This window comes from Sturnus vulgaris, chromosome 11 (assembly GCF_052056855.1).
Source record: "Sturnus vulgaris isolate bStuVul1 chromosome 11, bStuVul1.hap1, whole genome shotgun sequence".
Taxonomy (NCBI): domain Eukaryota; kingdom Metazoa; phylum Chordata; class Aves; order Passeriformes; family Sturnidae; genus Sturnus; species Sturnus vulgaris.
Genome location: NC_142253.1, coordinates 8,942,718 through 8,959,318, shown reverse-complemented (window position 1 = coordinate 8,959,318; position 16,601 = coordinate 8,942,718). Strand labels below are relative to the sequence as shown.

Here is a 16,601-nt window from a genome sequence, read left to right as displayed (position 1 = left end):
CGCCCCGCCGCGCCCCGCCGCCCTCAATGAGGTTCTTCCGACTCACCTTCAAGTGCTTCGTGGATTGCTTCTGAGCCCCCCTCGGCCACGGAGCCGCCCCCGACCCACCCCCACTCCCCGGCCCCCCGCGACATGCCCCCCGTCCCCACCGACACGGCCGCCCCGCAGCCGCCCGACGCCCCGCGACGCGACGCCGCCGCCGCCACAGCCGCGGCCGCCGCTGCCCCCGCGGGCTCCGGTAAGCGGGAAGCGCCGGGGAGGGATGAGCTTGGGGAGGGGAAGAGGGGGGCCCACGGCCACGCGCGACCGCGGCGCGCCCCCTCCCGCCGCCGCGGGGTGAGTCACCGCTCTGCATTGTGACGTCACGCGCCGGCCTGACATCTGACGTCACGCCCCTACGCGCGGAGAGGGGCGCGCGGGGGGGGAGGTGCTTCCCCCCCCCCCCCGCGCCCCCACGGGCGCGCGTGACGGCGGCGTGGGCATCCCCACTACCCCCCGTTTCGGCAGAAGGCCCCGGCGGGGCGGAGGGCGCAGAGCCCCCCACGGCGGGCGAGGAGCGAACAGTGACGGCACCACTGGTGCGACCCCCTGGTCCCCCTAAAGAGGCCGTCCCCGAACGGGAGACATGGACCCGGCAGATGGATTTCATCATGTCCTGCGTGGGCTTCGCCGTGGGGCTGGGCAACGTCTGGCGCTTCCCCTACCTGTGCTACAAGAACGGCGGAGGTGAGCCTCGCGCTCGCCCCACGCCGCGGGGGTGCGTCCCGCGGCGAGGGGGGCACCCCCTTCCCGCCCCAGAGTGTGTGCCTGAGGGTCACCCCACTCTGGGTCAGATCGCCCTGCGCCTTAGAGCAGCTCGTGGGCCACCCTGCGGGGGTCCAGAGTCACTCGTAGGGCGGGAGGTCGTGGGAGCCCCCCACTACCTGCCCGTGGCGACCTACATCGCGGCAAGGGGAGGGCGCGGAGGCGCCTTTGCCATTCGCTGCGTCCGGGCGGGCGGCGCTGGGAAGCGGGGGGAGCAAAAGGGGGGGCCGGGGGGACGGCGGCGGCTGAGCCAGCCCCCTGCCCCCGGCCCCAGGCGTCTTCCTCATCCCCTACCTGCTCATCGTCTTCGTGGGCGGCATCCCCATCTTCTTCTTGGAGGTGGCCCTGGGACAGTTCATGAAGCAGGGGGGCATCGCCGCCTGGAACATCGCCCCCCTCTTCAAGGGTAACGCCGCGCCCTGCCCGCGCCCTGCCTGCACCCTTTCCGCGGCCCCTGCACCCTGCCCAGGGCCCCCGGCACCCTGCCTGCACCCTGACTGCCTCGGCTGCACTCAGCCTGCTGGGGCTGGCAGCACCCTGCCCACGCCCTGCCTGCTCCCCTGCACCTTGCCCGCGTCCCACCGCCGCCCTGTGCAGCGGCCAAGGATGGCAGCTGCCTGCACCTGTGCCCCGTGGCACCCCGTGCTGCCCTGCCTGCCTTGCCTGCCCCTGTGGCTCCCTGCCTGCATGCTGCTGGATCCTGGGCGGCTGCTGGATCCCCATCTCAGAGTTATCTTGCTGGCTCCCCCCTGGTCCTGTGCCATGCTGCCAGCTGTCCCCACCCTGCCCAGTCCTGCCTGAGGCTGCCAGCTTTCCTGTCCCATTCCCACCAGCTCTTCCCTGTCCTGTCCCTGTCAGTTCTTCTCTGTCCTCCCCCATCCCTACAACACCCCACATCCCAGTCCATGCTGGCTGCCAGATGCCCACAGGTGTCTGTGGGCTCTGATCTCCCCATGCTGCAGGTTTAGGTCTGGCCTCTATGGTGATCGTCTTCTTCTGCAACTCCTATTACATCATGATCTTGGTGTGGGGGCTCTTTTATCTGGTGCATTCACTGACGGACACCCTGCCCTGGGCCACCTGTGGCCATTCCTGGAACACGGAGCAGTGCACGGAGCTCTTCAACCCGGACCTGTGCCATAATGTCAGCACTAATGCCACTGTCAGCACTTGGACCTCCAACTTCAGCTGCACCGATATGACCAACAAGCGCTCACCTGTCATTGAGTTTTGGGAGTGAGTGTGGGAGCCGAGAGGGCGTCGTCTGGGGCTGGGGGTGTCATGCTGGCTCTCAGCACAGCCCCACTCTGCAGGAACAAGGTGCTGCGTCTCTCTGGGGGCCTCAGCGAGCCAGGGGAGATGAACTGGCAGATGATCCTGTGCTTGGTTACCACCTGGATCGTTGTCTACTTCTGCATCTGGAAGGGTGTCAAGTCGACTGGGAAGGTAATGCTGGCAGGGGGAACATGCATCACGGCCACTGGCATGAGAGAACAGGACTGCAACAAATGGCACTGCTGGCTCCTGCCCTCCTGTGCCACAGCCCACAGGGGTGGGAAGCCCGTGTCCCACATCTGTCCAGGAGTTGTTGCCAGCTGCTGGGGACATTCCCAAGCTCTGGTCCTGCTGGGACACCTGTGGCACGTGACAGAGCCCTAGCCTGAGGGGTCTCATGGCCACCCATTGCTCTTCAGATTGTCTACTTCACGGCACTCTTCCCATATGTGGTCCTCATCCTGCTGCTGGTCCACGGAGTAACACTGCCTGGTGCACTGGGTGGCATCATCTACTACCTGAAACCTGACTGGTCCAAGCTGGTTGAGGCACAGGTGAGGGCAGTAGGGAGGGCAGCAGGGAGTTGAGTGCTAGACACCCCCCTGGCACCCCTAGCCCGCCCTGACACCCTCCCTCACACCCCAGGTCTGGATTGATGCTGGCACCCAGGTCTTCTTCTCCTATGCCATCGGGCTGGGCGCCCTGACCGCACTGGGCAGCTACAACCGCTTCCACAACAACTGCTACAGGTAGGGCTGTGTCAGCTGCAGGCAGTCCCCCTGGTGTGCCCCCCAATGCCCCCCAGCACTTCCTTAGATGCTGTGCCCACAGGGATGCCTACATCCTGGCTGTGATCAACAGCTGCACCAGCTTCTTTGCCGGCTTCGTTGTCTTTTCTGTGCTCGGCTTCATGGCCTCTGAGCAAGGCGTGGACATCTCCAAGGTGGCTGAGTCTGGTGAGTGATGGACAGTGGATGCCAACTGTGTCTTCTGTGTCACCCCTTGAGTGGCATCTCTGACTCCAGTCTCCTGCAGGTCCTGGACTGGCTTTCATCGCCTACCCCAAAGCTGTGACGCTGATGCCCTTGTCCCCGCTGTGGGCCACACTCTTTTTCATCATGCTCCTCGTGCTGGGGCTGGACAGCCAGGTGCTGTGGCAACCAGGGAGATGGGGAACAGGGAGAGGATGGGCGGCACGTCCCCACTGAGCCCTGCTTTATGCCACAGTTTGTCGGTGTGGAGGGTTTCATCACGGGCATCCTGGACCTGTTCCCCCAGCCGGGGGCTGGCTCGCTGCGCCGTGAGCTCACCGCTGCTCTCTGCTGCATCATCTGCTGCCTCATTGACCTCTCCATGGTCACACAGGTGGGGGACGCAGCAGGGACACTGCTGGCCCCACACCGGCCACCTGCACCTGTTCCTGAGGCATCACCTCCCATGAGGTCCCACTGTGGAGTGGGAGCTCACTGGGGCTGTGGCCCTCGTGTCAGTGGAGCTACCCATGGCATGGGTGTCTCTGTGGCAAAGGGGTGCTGTGGGAGCAGGGTGCCCATGGCATGCAGGGTGTCCATGTCAGGCAGGGTGCCGGTGCTGGCAAGGCTGTGACTGCCAGTGTGTCGGAGTGCAGGGCAGCCAGCACAATGCTGGTGACACGGGCACCTTTCTGGCAGGGCGGCATGTACGTATTCCAGCTCTTTGACAACTACTCGGCCAGCGGGATCACGCTGCTGTGGCAGGCTTTCTGGGAGTGCGTGGTCATTGCTTGGGTCTATGGTGAGGCAAGGGGGACACGGGGAGGGGGACACAAGGGGGTACACAAGTGCCCCAGCTGATGCCCTCCTCCCTGCAGGTGCCGACCGCTTCATGGACGACGTGGCCCGTATGATTGGCTACCGGCCCCTGCCCGTCATGAAGTGGTGCTGGGCTGTGGTGACACCGCTGGTCTGCGTGGTGAGCGAGGCCACCGCGCGTGGGGACACGCGTGTGCCACCGCCCCGGGTGTGCCGCTGGCACGGAGCGCCCCCCGGTGGCCGCTGTGGGCACACGCGTGTCACGGCCGTGGGGCGACCGTGCACCTCGGGGTACGGCGGTGACACGCGTCAGGGTGGGGACCGACAGCTCCATGCCCCGAGGGACCTCACGTCCCTCTCTCCATCCAGGGCATCTTTGTGTTCCACGTGGTGAACTACAAGCCGCTGACATACAATAAGACATACGTGTACCCGTGGTGGGGGGAAGCCATCGGCTGGGTCCTGGCACTCTCCTCCATGCTCTGCATCCCCTGCACTGTTATCTACAAGCTCCTGCGCTGCAAAGGCTCCTTGCGCGAGGTGAGGGCAGTGCAGGGGGATCACTCCTGCCTCTGTCTCCACCCCATTCTCAATCATGGTTGTCCCCCTCTTAGTCCTGGCCCCATTCAAATTCCACCATCCACGTTGCCATCTTAGTTCCATCCACCTCCAGATCCCATCCCGGTTTTTATCACTGTCTGATTCCCATTCAAATCCCACCACTGTCCGCATTGCCATCACAGTCCCATCCACAGCTAGGTCCCATCCACAGCTAGGTCCCATCCCTGTTTTCATAATTGTCTCGTTCCCATCCTAATCATGTGTCTGTTCCCATTGTCTCACTCCCATCCAAATCCTATCCCTGTCCACATCAGTGTCTCATTTCCAATCTTACCTAATTCCCACTGACGCTTACGTCACTGTCTCAATTCTATCCCTATCACAGCCAAATCCTGTGCACGTCCCCGTCACTGTCTCCTTGCAGTTCCTGTCCTTCTCTCAATCTCATTTAGTCCTTTTCCCATCCTAGGCTCACTCCCATCCAAGTCCTGTTCCTGTCTTCATTGCTCTCACTCCTATCAGATTCCCATCTCCACTGCTGTCTCACTCCCAGCCCCACCCAAACTCCATCGTTGCTGACATCACTGTCTTAATCCTGTTGGTGTCTCAGTCCCATCCCTGTCCCCATGCAATCTCTGTCTCTTTCTCAATCCCATTTCAATCTCTTCCCTGTCCCAGTCTCACCTCCACTCCCATCCAAATCTCATCCCTTTCCTATCCCTGTGCATTGTGGGGAATTCACCAAGCTGGGTCCAGGCAGTCCCAGTGCTGTTGTCCCTGGGTGCTGACACGATGTCCCCACAGCGCTGGCAGCTCCAGACCACTCCAATCTGGGGCCAACACCACCTGGAGTACCTGACGCCAGAGGCAGAAGCCAAGCTGCTGGCCCCAGAGCCCCCCAAGGAGAAGGCGACGCTCTTCGAGACTGTGATCTGAGCGTGGGGAGGGTCGCGCTGCTCCCGCCCGCCATAGCAATAATGCCAGCACCGCCTCCCACCCACGCTGCCCCGTGCCCCCCGCGCCGCCCTGGCCGCCGGCCTCGCTGCAGGGGGGTGAACACAGCGAGGTGGGGGGTGCTGGGGGCCACGGAGCCAGGGCAGCTGCGGGGCACAGGAGGGGTCCCCGGCGCAGGGGAGCGTGGCGGCCCGGGGGGAATGGCTGGGAGGCCACAGGCTGGGGGAGTGAGTGGGACAGCCCTTCCCTGGCCCCTGCCCGCGGCCCCCATGGCCCCCCACTCACTAACTGCTTCCCGTAGCGTTTGTCTGGTGTAACCCCAACCGCCCCGACATCTGGCAATAAACTGGGAGACCCTGGCAGTCCTGGCACTGCAGGCAGGGGAAGCGGGGCACTAGGAGCGGACAACTGAGGGGCGAGGTGTGGGGTGGCACTGGCCTTTGGGGGACAGAGGTTTGAAGGAAATAGTGTTCGAGAATTCAGGGACACCTGGGTTCCTCTCTTGGGTGACTCGTGGGGGGCAGACTGTTGGAGCAATGGGGTCTCCATCCTTCACCACAGGATGGGGGTGCTCGCAGGCTGTACCAAACCCCTGTGGGACTGGGGAACTCCATGCAGCCAAAGCTGGCCTCGCTTAACAGCCCCAAGAGGCAGATTTTAGCCCGGAGGCTTTGGGAGTCCTGACTGTCCCCAAGGGGTAGGTCAGGATCCAGCTGTACCCCACTGGGAGCTTTTCGTATCAGCTTTGTGGTTCCCCACTCCATGCACTGTGCCTTGGGAACAGCCCTGGGCTGGTGAGGGCTATGTGGATGAGGCAGCCCCGGGCATGTAGCCAAAGAAGTCAAAGGCTTAACCTGCTCCAGAACCCTGCTGCCTGAGCTGCCTGAGCCCTGTCTCAGCAGGGTGCCAGCTAGGAAGTGCACGTGCCCTGTGCCCTACACCAGTAGCTCCTGAAGTTTGTGCCATGGGAACCTGCATGGAGCCCGGAGGAAACCACCAGCATGCTGTGCTTGGAATGGCTGCCTTCCAATGCCTTGGTTTGATGTCAGCGTCCTGCTGTGCCCAGCATCCCATCCCAGCAGTGCCTTGGCCATGCCATGAAGCTACAAGGGGGAAGAAGTGTCCCCATCTGCCCCAGCCATCCTCAGAGACAGAGCTGGAGCAGTGCCACCATGCCAGGTGTCCATATCCAATTGCTAGGATCACCAGGGTTCCAGAGGCTCTTGTTTTGGGGCGCTAGCTTGCCCCACCACGATACCCTCTCACCCTACTGGGGTGAGCCAGCAGTTCCTGCCCCACCGGCAATGCACACTGTAATTAGCGCGGGCAGGGCGGAAGCATCACTGATAATTGACGGTGACTCTTTAGCACAGAGTCTCACGTGCCTGGGGCACGGCAGGACTTTCCGGCAGGGCTGGTCTGTGGGACGGGCTGCATCCCGATGTGTCGACCGCCGTGCGGGGCCTGGTTGGTTCCACAACACCCAAGTGGGGACAAGGTTGAGTGCAGGGTGTGGGGGCGAGCATTGTCATCGCCTTCGCTTCGTGTCGCAGCACGCCCTGGTCCCGCCACCCCTTCCTAAAAGGCACAGCTGCGGGGTGTTGGCAGCACAGACGGTGAGAGCACGGGGACCAGGCGGAGGTGGGCGAAGGAAAGGCAGAGGACAAGGGTTAAAGGGGTTCTGAGGTTTGGTTTTGCTGGCTGGGCTTTGCTCACGGATCTCCTGTAGTACTTGACCCCACGGGAGAGGACGCGACCCACGTTGTGCCCTCGCAGGGGCAGGCACCCACAGCACCATGAACCGGATCACGGTGTACGAGCGTGCCAACTTTGAGGGGCTGAGCCGAGAGTTCACCTGCGACGTGCCTGACCTGCACGAGCTGGATTTTGGCAACTGCATTGCCTCTCTGAAGGTGGAGGGGCAGCCATGGATTGCCTACACGGACCCCAAATACGAGGGGGAGCCGCACGCCTTCGAGGAGGGCGAGTACCCCTCTGTGGATCGGCCCAACAGCTTCTCGGCACTGCGCCTCGTGCACCATGACCTGGGGGACCCCCAGATCACCCTCTACGAGCACCCCAACTTCCAAGGCGCCTGCAAGGTGGTGACAGAGGAGACCAACTTGGCGTATGGGTACTTCAACGACCGGGTGGCCTCCCACGTGGTGCAGCGAGGCGTCTGGCTGCTCTACCAGCATCCCGGCCGGGGTGGCTGGCACTGCCTGGCATGGCCCGGCGAGCGGCTCGCTGACTACAAACTGGAGCTGAACTTTCAGTCTCGGCTGTCCCACCTGCGCCCGCTACGGCCCGGGCGGCCCCTGGTCTCAGCACGTCTCCTTTGGGAACAGAAGCGGGTGGAGGAGGAGCGGGAGGTGCTGGTGGATGAGATTGAGGGGGTGAACGAGACAGAGTCGGAGCAGGCCCTGGCGGCCAGCAGCAGCCGGGAGTACGGCACCACACTCTGGCAAAGCTTCCACTTCAGCAATGCCACCAGCCTCAAAGCCGGGCTTTCCTTCACTCTGACCGTGGAAGCTTCCAACATCTTCACGGTGCAGAAAGGGCGCAGCGAAACCAGCACTCGCCGGCAGCGCGTGGAGGTGCAGCTGCCGGCAAAGATCCCCCCGCGCACTGCGCTCAGCATCCAAGTCCTTCGGAAGGAAGTGACGCTCTCCGTCCCAGTCCTGCTCACCATCACCCAGAACGAGAATGTTCGTACGGAGATGGGCGAGTACCGCAGCGTCTCAGGTACCAATGTCAGTGCCCGCTATAGCTTAAAGCCACTGCCAGCTGCGGGCAGGGAGCAGGCAGCCACCAAGGGGACAGACACAGTGCCTGGCACCAGGATGGAACTGTAACTTTGTGGCGGTGCTAAGCAATGGCTGTCCTCTCCGGGGTGTGGGACTCACTGTGACACCAGCGTTGACCCCAGCACCCACTGATGGAGGAGCCAGGACCTGCCTTGTCTGGTTGTGTCCGGTGGCTCTGGCTGGCAGGACCTGCCAGTGCCTCCTCCCACCCAGTATTTCCAATAAACGCCCTTCCCCAACCACTCGAGTCTGCTGCTACTCGGGCTGCGGTGGGAGTAGGATGGATGGGGTACTGGGCTAGGGGGGCACTGAGCTAAGAGGAGACGCCAAGCGAGGGGGGGACTCCTGTGCTGAGGCAGAAAACCTGGGGTTGTGGAGGACACCGGGCTGGGGAGGGATATCGGGCTGGGGGGTGCACCGGGCCGGAAGAGCTAGAGAATATCAGGCTGGGGAAGCTGGCGGGACAAAGGGAAGAGCTGGGGACACCAGTCTGGACAAGACATCAGACGGTGGGGGGAGGGGGGGGTGGGCAGGAGGACACTAGGCTGAGGCAGCCAAAGTTCCACCGGTCTGGGGACACTGGGATGAGGGGTGTACTAGGGCAGCCAGGGGGACAGGGGAAGAGGGCGGACACTGGGCTGGCGGGGCCAAGGGACTATGCACGATCCAGGGGAGTCGGGGACACCGAGCCAGTCTGGCTCCGCATAAACCGTGTTGAGGCCACCATCGCGACTTGCTCTCCACCCCAGGACCTTGAGCACGTCCGTCCCTACGGGCCCGTCGCAGGGCCTGTGGCCAGGGCCGTCGGGGCAGGGGAGACGCACAGGGTACACCGGAGGTGCGGGCATCAGCCGCGGGGCACAGAGCGCCGGGAGAATGGGGTGCCGGGGGCGGGATCTGACACGTGCTCCGCCCCCGGACACACCTCCAGCCCCGCCCCCCACGTGGCGCCGGCGCCGCCGGTCTCTTTAAATGATGCAACAGCCCGCGCGCTGAGCCCGCCTCCCGCGCGCCCATTGGCCCGGCCGGCGCCAGTCTCCCCCTCCCATTGGCCGGGACGGAGCGCTCCCATTGCCGGTTGGCTGGGCACGGACCCGCCCTCGGGCGGAGGCGGCAGCATGGCGGCGGCGGCGACGGCGATGGCGGCGGAGGAAGTGGAGGAGGCGCTGGGGCTGTTCACTGGCATCGGTCTCAGCGAGGCCAAGGCGCGCGAGACGCTACGCAATGGGGCACTCAGCGCGCTTCTGCGCCGGGCTGTGCTGCAGGTGCGTCCGCCGCGGGTCCGCACCCTGGTCCCCGGTCTCGATCCCCAGTACCCCGTCACCTCCCTGCCACCTCGGGACCCAGCCATCCTGGGAACTCGCTACCCTGGTATCAGTGTCACCCCCGGGACCTGGTACCCCGATCCCCAGTGACACTCGGGTACATCGGCACCGTGGTTCCTCTGTCACCCCTTCGACCCCAGCGTTCCCCGGACCCCCCGGCTTCGCCTCCTCCCGACCCCGCTGACCGGCGTATGCCCTTGGCACTCCCCTGACCCGCTCCGGCCCCCGGTGCCGCCGGTTCCTCGGGGCTCGGGTTCCGGTCTTGCCCTGACGCTTCTCTGGGCGGAGGCAGGCTCGGAGCGCGCTGGGCCCGGCGCTGGACAAGGCCACCGGGACACTTCTGTACAACACGGCCGCCCGCCTCAAGGACCCGAAGCACCTCGGCTTCCTCGTCGGCTACATCGCTCGCAGGGAGATCCTCACCGACCTGCAGCTCAGCGGTACCGTGCGGCCCCAGCCCCCGCCCCTATCCGGCCTCGGTCCCGGAGGCCCCGCTCTTCATCCCTCCTCTGTCCCCAGCTGCCCTGGAGTACGTGAGGAACCACCCCTTGGAGCCCCTGGACGTGGCAGACTTTGAGCGGGCTTGTGGTGTGGGGGTCTGCATCACCCCCGAGCAGATCGAGGAAGCGGTGAGTGGGGCTGTGACTCTGTGGAGTCACAGCACAGGGGACGTTGGACTGGTTCCTGCTGTGCACCTGCCTGCCTCACTCACCCTGTGTCCCTGTGCTGCTCCCAGGTGGAGGCTGTGATCAACAAGCACCGAACAGAGCTTCTGGCAGAGCGCTACCACTTCAACATGGGGCTGCTGATGGGTGAGTGGTGACACTGAGGCAGCCCCTGGCTGGTGCTGGTGGCTGTGACATCCCCGTGCTTGACTGCCAGTGCCACTGTCTGCTCCCCTGAATCCTGAGAGCCAGCTCTTTGCCATGGAAAGGTGTCATCCTGCCAGATCCCCTACACAGGCAGAGCCATAGTGCCCAGCAACAGGGACAGCCCTGGGGCAAAGGTTGTGGCATTCTGCATCAGTGCCCCAGCTGAAGCTCCCCCGGGCTTGGGCCCTGCCCCTTGCTCACGGAGTGCTCTGTCTGCAGGGGAGGCACGGAACCAGCTGCGTTGGGCAGACGGGAAGACCATCAAGAACGAGGTGGACCTGCAGGTGGGTGCGAGGTTACTGCGTCAGGTGCTGCTGTGGTCCCCTGGGTGTGCTGTGACTATTATGGGATTTGTCTGCCAGTCCCCTAGAGGGCCCAACACTGGGCACAGCCTGCTCTACCTAGGTGCAGGCAGGGTGAGTGGAGTGATGGCTGGACAGGACACTTCCAGGCCTTAGGACACAGGGAGCCTTTCTGACTCCTGTGTCACTCTTCTCCAGGTGCTGCATTTGCTTGGGCCAAAGACAGAAGCTGACCTGGAAAAGAAGCCAAAGGTAAGGAGAAGGGGAGTTGGAGACTTGGACAGTATTTTCTTGCAAAGTGTCCAGGCAAGATCTCCAATAGCTGCTCTGGGCTGAGCTGCCACCATGGGTACAGGTCTGAGGGACTGGTGGGATCAACAGGCTGGGCCTGGAGAGGAAGGTATGTGCTACAGCTGGGCACTCAGGATGCTGTGCTGGTCTCTGCAGGTGACAAAGGCCCGTCTGGCCCCGGCAGAGAAACAGAAGGTGGCTGTGGTGGAGAATGGTAAGAGACGTCCTCTTCCCCAGCCCTTTAGTTACTGCTGGACCTGCTTCTGAGCTGGGCCCTGGGAGCTGTGATCAGGGAGCTCAGCCCCATGTTCCTGCAGGGGACATGGGCACAGAGACACGGTCGCTGCTGGAGCAGCTGCGGGGAGAAGCCCTGAAGTTCCACAAGCCAGGTGAGTGCAAGGAGCCGCTGCCATATGTGGGGCCACTCCACTGGCTCTGTCCCTAGTCCCAGCTCTCCATGCTGCAGAGGACTGGACAGGTCCTGTGTCTTTCCCCCCTGGCTGCTGGGCTTGGCATGGTTAGGGCAGTGCTGCAGCCCTGAGCATCATCTGCCTGCAGGAGAGAACTACAAGACTGAGGGCTACGTGGTGACGCCCAACACTATGGCCCTGCTGAAGCAGCACCTGGCAATCACGGGTGGGCAGGTGAGGCCATGTCCCATATCCCGCAGGTTCCATGTGAGAGTGACACTGCTGGGGTGGGTGGGGAGCACGCAGCTCACAGGGGGCTTGGCCAGATGCAGCACCCCCACAGCATGGGGTGCTCTGCGGGATTGCCAGGGACTCATGTCAGTGTCACTGCTGTCAGGGAAGGTAAAAGTCTGCTGACGGACAGAGGTGTCCCCTTTGCCTCTTTAGGTACGGACACGCTTCCCTCCTGAGCCTAATGGGATCCTGCACATAGGCCATGCCAAGGCCATCAACTTCAACTTTGGCTATGCCAAGGTAAAAAGCACCAAGCCACCTTGGCACCTGCCTTTCCCCACCACTTGGCTGCTGGCCTGGCCCTGTGGTCCCTCAGGGAGCAGCTGCTCACTATTTCTTCATCCCCAGGCCAATGGTGGCGTGTGCTTTTTGCGCTATGATGACACCAACCCCGAGAAAGAGGAGGAGAAGTACTTCACAGCCATCCGGGAGATGGTGGAGTGGCTGGGTATGGTTCGAGATGGGGAGGGCACGATCAAGCCAGGTGCCAGGGACGACCTTGCAATTAGGTCTTGCTGCTGGGCCTCCTCCAGCCTGTTTCATTTCACCCATCCTCACAGGCTACCAGCCCTATGCAGTGACACATGCATCGGATTACTTTGACCAGCTCTACACCTGGGCCCTGGAGCTCATCCGCAGGTGCGCATGTGGGGCAGTAGGATTGTGTCAGGGGGGTGTTGATGTCCCACACTGTGACCGGGCCTCCCCTTTGCTCAGGGGATGGGTCACTCATGTCTGGTGATGGCATTTCCCCTCCGTAGGGGTCAGGCATATGTCTGCCATCAGAAGGTTGAGGAGATCAAGGGCCACAACCCACCACCCTCGCCGTGGCGGGACCGGCCTGTGGAGGAGTCACTCCTGCTCTTTGAGGTACTCCTGGGTGGGACAGGTGCTGCATGCCTGCGAGTGCTGTATCTGTGGCTCAGCTGACAGCTTTGCCCCTCTCTACAGGACATGAGAAAGGGCAAGTTTGGGGAGGGGGAAGCCACGCTGAGGATGAAGCTAGTGATGGAGGATGGGAAGATGGATCCTGTTGCCTACCGCGTCAAGTTCACTCCACACCACCGCACTGGGGACAAGTGGTAGGGACGGCCTGCCATGTCCTGGCACATGTGGTGGGGGTGGGTCTGGATTTCCTAGGAGTGAGGAGGTGTTAGGAGTGGAGCAACACTGTACTCTGCCCTGAGCTGACTGTGTCTGCCTTGCAGGTGCATCTACCCCACGTACGACTACACGCATTGCCTCTGCGACTCCATCGAGCACATCACACACTCCCTCTGCACTAAAGAATTCCAGGCCAGGTAAGCACTGTGCATGGCATGGCCCAGGGCTGAGCTAGACCTGGGAGCAGCATCTGGTGGTTGCCAGAGTGCTGGGGGACAGCGTGTCCATGTGGCTGAGCTGGGCTGTGCCTGTACCTCTCTTGCAGACGCTCCTCCTACTTTTGGCTGTGCAACGCTCTGGATGTTTACTGCCCTGTGCAGTGGGAATATGGGCGCCTGAACCTGCTCTACACCGTTGTCTCCAAGAGAAAGATCATCCGGCTGGTAGAGACAGGGGCTGTGAGGTAGGAGCAGGGCCAGCTGCCATGATGGGGCTCACCCAGAGCATGCCTGGTTGTCACACTGGAATTTCCTCAGGGACTGGGATGACCCACGTCTCTTCACGCTGACAGCCCTGCGCCGGCGAGGCTTCCCCCCTGAGGCCATCAACAACTTTTGTGCACGGGTAGGCTTTGGATAGAATGGGACAGGGCAGATGGCTGCATCCCCTGGCCAGCATGGTCACAGCACACTGTTCCTCAGGTTGGTGTGACAGTGGCCCAGGCAACAATGGAGCCACATCTGTTGGACGCTTGTGCACGTGAGGTGCTGAATGAGCAGGCCCCCCGTGCCATGGCTGTCCTGGAACCCCTTAAGGTCACCATCACCAACTTCCCTGCTCCGAAGGTGAGACTGCCGTGGGCTGTTGTGGGAGTGGGGTTCCTTGATACCACCATTCACGCCCTCTTCCTCCACAGGCACTGGAGATCCTTGTGCCCAACTTTCCCGCCGATGAGAGCCGTGGTTTTCACAAAGTGCCCTTCCACCAGACTATCTACATTGAGGAGACGGACTTCAGGGAGGTAAGCCAGGCCCACTGGACTGTACTATCCTCACTCCTGGAGCTATGGCTTGTGCAGCAGGAGCCTGGCAGCACAGGAAGTGGTGTTGGTGCTGCACACAGAGGTCACGGGCCGGTGTTGAGCACCTGACTGCAACTCCCAAATGGGCCAGCAGCTCTGATGGGCACTGGGAAAATGCTGCCCTCCAGCCTGGCCAGAACATGTCCAACCAATGGTGCTCAACATGGCCTATCAGTTCAAACAGCCCTGGGATCACTGATCCCTGGGATGGCAGGAGTGGGGACAGAAGAGACATGCTGGAGGGGGGACCTGCTGCCCATGCTGGGACCCTTCATGCAGCCATGAACTCTCTTACAGGAGGCAGATAAAGGCTACAAGCGCCTGGCCCCCGGGCAGCCGGTGGGGCTGCGCCACACTGGCTATGTCATCACCGTCCAGAATGTCATCAAGGTGCGTGGCTATGGGCACTGGTGACATGAGGTTGGGCTGTGGAATATCAAGACATGACCATGCCCCAGCAGGGAAGAGCAGCGTTATCATCTCGTGCTGGATGCTCTGGACACAGTGAGGGCTCCGGCTGCCTGTGCAGCTGCTCTCTGCCTGCCCTGTTCCTCACAGTGGGGAACAAGGTGTCCCCCAGCTGTGGGGCTTGGGGTTCAGCCCCAGGACTGCCATATGGGATAAGACTGCTGCCTGACAGCTTCGCTCATCTCATCTCCTCTCCCTCAGGACGTCAGTGGGCATGTCATGGAGCTCGAGGTGACCTGCACCAAGTCGGATGTGGCAGAAAAGCCCAAAGCTTTTATCCATTGGGTGTCGGTGCCGCTGTCCTGTGAAGTGCGGCTCTACGAGCGGCTGTGAGTATCTGGCTGCCAGCTGAGGCCAGCACAAGCCCACTTGTGCTGGAGCAGCAGCGCAGCTGTACAGCAGCAGGCCCTGCTGGGTGGGGAAGATGATGCTCTGGGGTGCCATGAGTGGCACAATGTCCCCTCGTTTGGCAGCTTTGGGATAAGACTCTTACCTCATGACAGGTTTTTGCACAAAAATCCTGAGGACCCATCAGAAGTACCTGGTGGCTTTCTGAGTGACCTCAACCCTGTGAGTAGTGGCAGCAGCTGAGGTTATGGGCCCACGGGGAAAGTGGGGACCTCCTGCACCCGGTCCTGAGGCACCCACTTCCATGTACACCCTACCCCTCTTGGGCCAAGGCCTTACTGTGTCTTGGGGGAAGAGGATCTGGGGGGAGCTGGGCTGTGGGAGAGAACAGAAGGGTGGGGGTGCTGGCTGAGCTGTCCCCCCTGCCAGGACTCCCTGCGTGTGGTGCACAATGCCCTGGTCGACAGCTCTGTCCACTCCGCTCGACCCTTTGACAAGTTCCAGTTTGAGCGCCTGGGCTACTTCTCTGTGGATCCTGACAGTGAGGAGGGGAAGGTGAGCCCTGTGGGACAGGGGCAGTGAGGCAGCCTGCACACACTTGTGCAAGCACCCTCTGCCCGCCATGGGGCTCTGATCAGACCCTCTCTTTCTCCCCAGATGGTGTTCAACCGGACGGTGACGCTGAAGGAGGACCCTGGCAAGGCCTGAGGGACCTGCTGCTGCTACACCACCGTGCTGTTGCTTCCTTGGGGGTCTTTGCACACCCCCAGTGCCACCGTGCCTTGGTGCAGTCCCCTGGGGTGCCCCACAGCATCGCCTCAATAAATGGAGATCCCAGCCCTGTCCTTGCACTGTCACTGCCTCTTGTTCTCCTGCTCAGTCTTGGGGTGATGGGTGGGGGTGGTCTCCTGTTTGTGCCCCGATTAACGTCGGGCTGGCAGGGTGTGTATGTGGGGTGTCTCCCTTGTTCTAGGGGCACAGAGTCTGCTCTTCTGCCGTGTAGTACTGATATGACCCCATGGGAACTGCAGCTCCCCCAGCCAGCACCATGAGGTTGGACTGGGGTCAAGGGTGTTGGGGTGCAATGAAGAAGTGTCTCCGGGGGATGCAGGTGGGGTGCAGGCGGGACAGGTGGGAGCAGGAGATGTGTAGGAGGGTGCAGGCAGGGCACAGGGGGTGCAGGCAGGGTGTGCACATTGTGTACAAACACCGCCGGAGCGCCCTCCCCCCTTAAGGTGGACTCGAGTGGGGTGGTCCCTGCTTGGCCCCGGGCTGGGGGCCAGAAGGGTGTCCCCGCGGAACTGGTATACACCCCGTGCCCTGAGCCCCGTGCCTGTGCCCCTAGACCTGAAATACGTGGAGCGAGAGCCTGCCCAGCCCCACGGGCCACCTTAAGCTAGGCCGGGGCTGGGGAGGCCGCGCCGAGCACATGGACACGGTTAAAGCAGACCCGGCACGGTCCAATGGCGCGGGGCATCCTTCGCCTCCATGGGGACACTTCGCTCCGCGGTGCCGCCCGGGGCAGGGCGCAGCCCCTCCGGTACAGCCGCGCAGGCCTCAGGGCCCTTCCTGCACCGGGGTCTGGCCCCATACGGGCGCGACTCGAAGCCTCGCCCCAGGTGCTGCCTGGGGATGGGGGCCGGGCTGCACCCGCATGCTGCGAAGGAGCACCCTCGGCCGCCGTCGCCTCACGGCCACGCGGTGCTGGTGGCGTCCCGGATATCCCGACTACGCGAGGTCTGTCCCGGTCCCTCCGTGACCCCACCGCATTCTGCGTTGTCACCGCGGCAGGACGCCCCCCACGCAGGGCGCCCCCCAGCGTCCGCACCCTCCTCGCGCCCCGCCGTGGCCAGGCCCCTTTAAGGCGCGGGGCGGGCCGAGGAGCTGAGCTCTCGCGGGGCTTGGGAGCCGCGCT

At 62.9% G+C, this 16,601-nt stretch overlaps 2 protein-coding genes and 1 pseudogene across 4 annotated transcripts; all 3 read left to right on the top strand.

The window, feature by feature from the left end:
• Positions 1–117: 117 nt before the first annotated feature.
• Positions 118–5,746, top strand: SLC6A8 (solute carrier family 6 member 8). Of its 2 annotated transcripts, XM_014872618.2 has the most exons (14): positions 118–238; positions 508–726; positions 1,079–1,210; positions 1,767–2,040; positions 2,118–2,250; positions 2,499–2,633; positions 2,725–2,828; positions 2,911–3,035; positions 3,115–3,227; positions 3,307–3,444; positions 3,750–3,852; positions 3,929–4,029; positions 4,239–4,409; positions 5,235–5,746. In XM_014872618.2, exons 1-14 carry the CDS (start codon positions 133–135, stop codon positions 5,364–5,366), a joined length of 1,986 nt encoding a protein of 661 aa, XP_014728104.2. In that variant the 5' UTR covers positions 118–132; the 3' UTR covers positions 5,367–5,746. The 2 variants fall into 2 exon arrangements, with proteins under 2 accessions (XP_014728104.2, XP_088027514.1); XM_088171388.1 differs by lacking the exon at positions 3,307–3,444.
• A 156-nt stretch (positions 5,747–5,902) lies between these two features.
• Positions 5,903–8,433, top strand: LOC106850966 (epidermal differentiation-specific protein pseudogene; annotated as a pseudogene). Its single transcript, XR_015806026.1, has one exon. The product of XR_015806026.1 is annotated as an epidermal differentiation-specific protein pseudogene (transcript).
• Positions 8,434–9,281: 848 nt separating this feature from the next.
• QARS1 (glutaminyl-tRNA synthetase 1) lies at positions 9,282–15,531 on the top strand. The gene is made up of 24 exons (XM_014872650.2): positions 9,282–9,456; positions 9,809–9,956; positions 10,036–10,145; positions 10,253–10,328; positions 10,608–10,672; positions 10,889–10,942; positions 11,138–11,195; positions 11,299–11,370; positions 11,540–11,625; positions 11,839–11,925; positions 12,034–12,133; positions 12,246–12,324; positions 12,447–12,555; positions 12,637–12,767; positions 12,894–12,986; positions 13,115–13,252; positions 13,326–13,413; positions 13,491–13,634; positions 13,706–13,810; positions 14,168–14,260; positions 14,540–14,667; positions 14,842–14,908; positions 15,116–15,241; positions 15,344–15,531. Exons 1-24 carry the CDS (start codon positions 9,310–9,312, stop codon positions 15,392–15,394), a joined length of 2,355 nt encoding a protein of 784 aa, XP_014728136.2. The 5' UTR covers positions 9,282–9,309; the 3' UTR covers positions 15,395–15,531.
• The last annotated feature ends 1,070 nt before the right edge of the window (positions 15,532–16,601 follow it).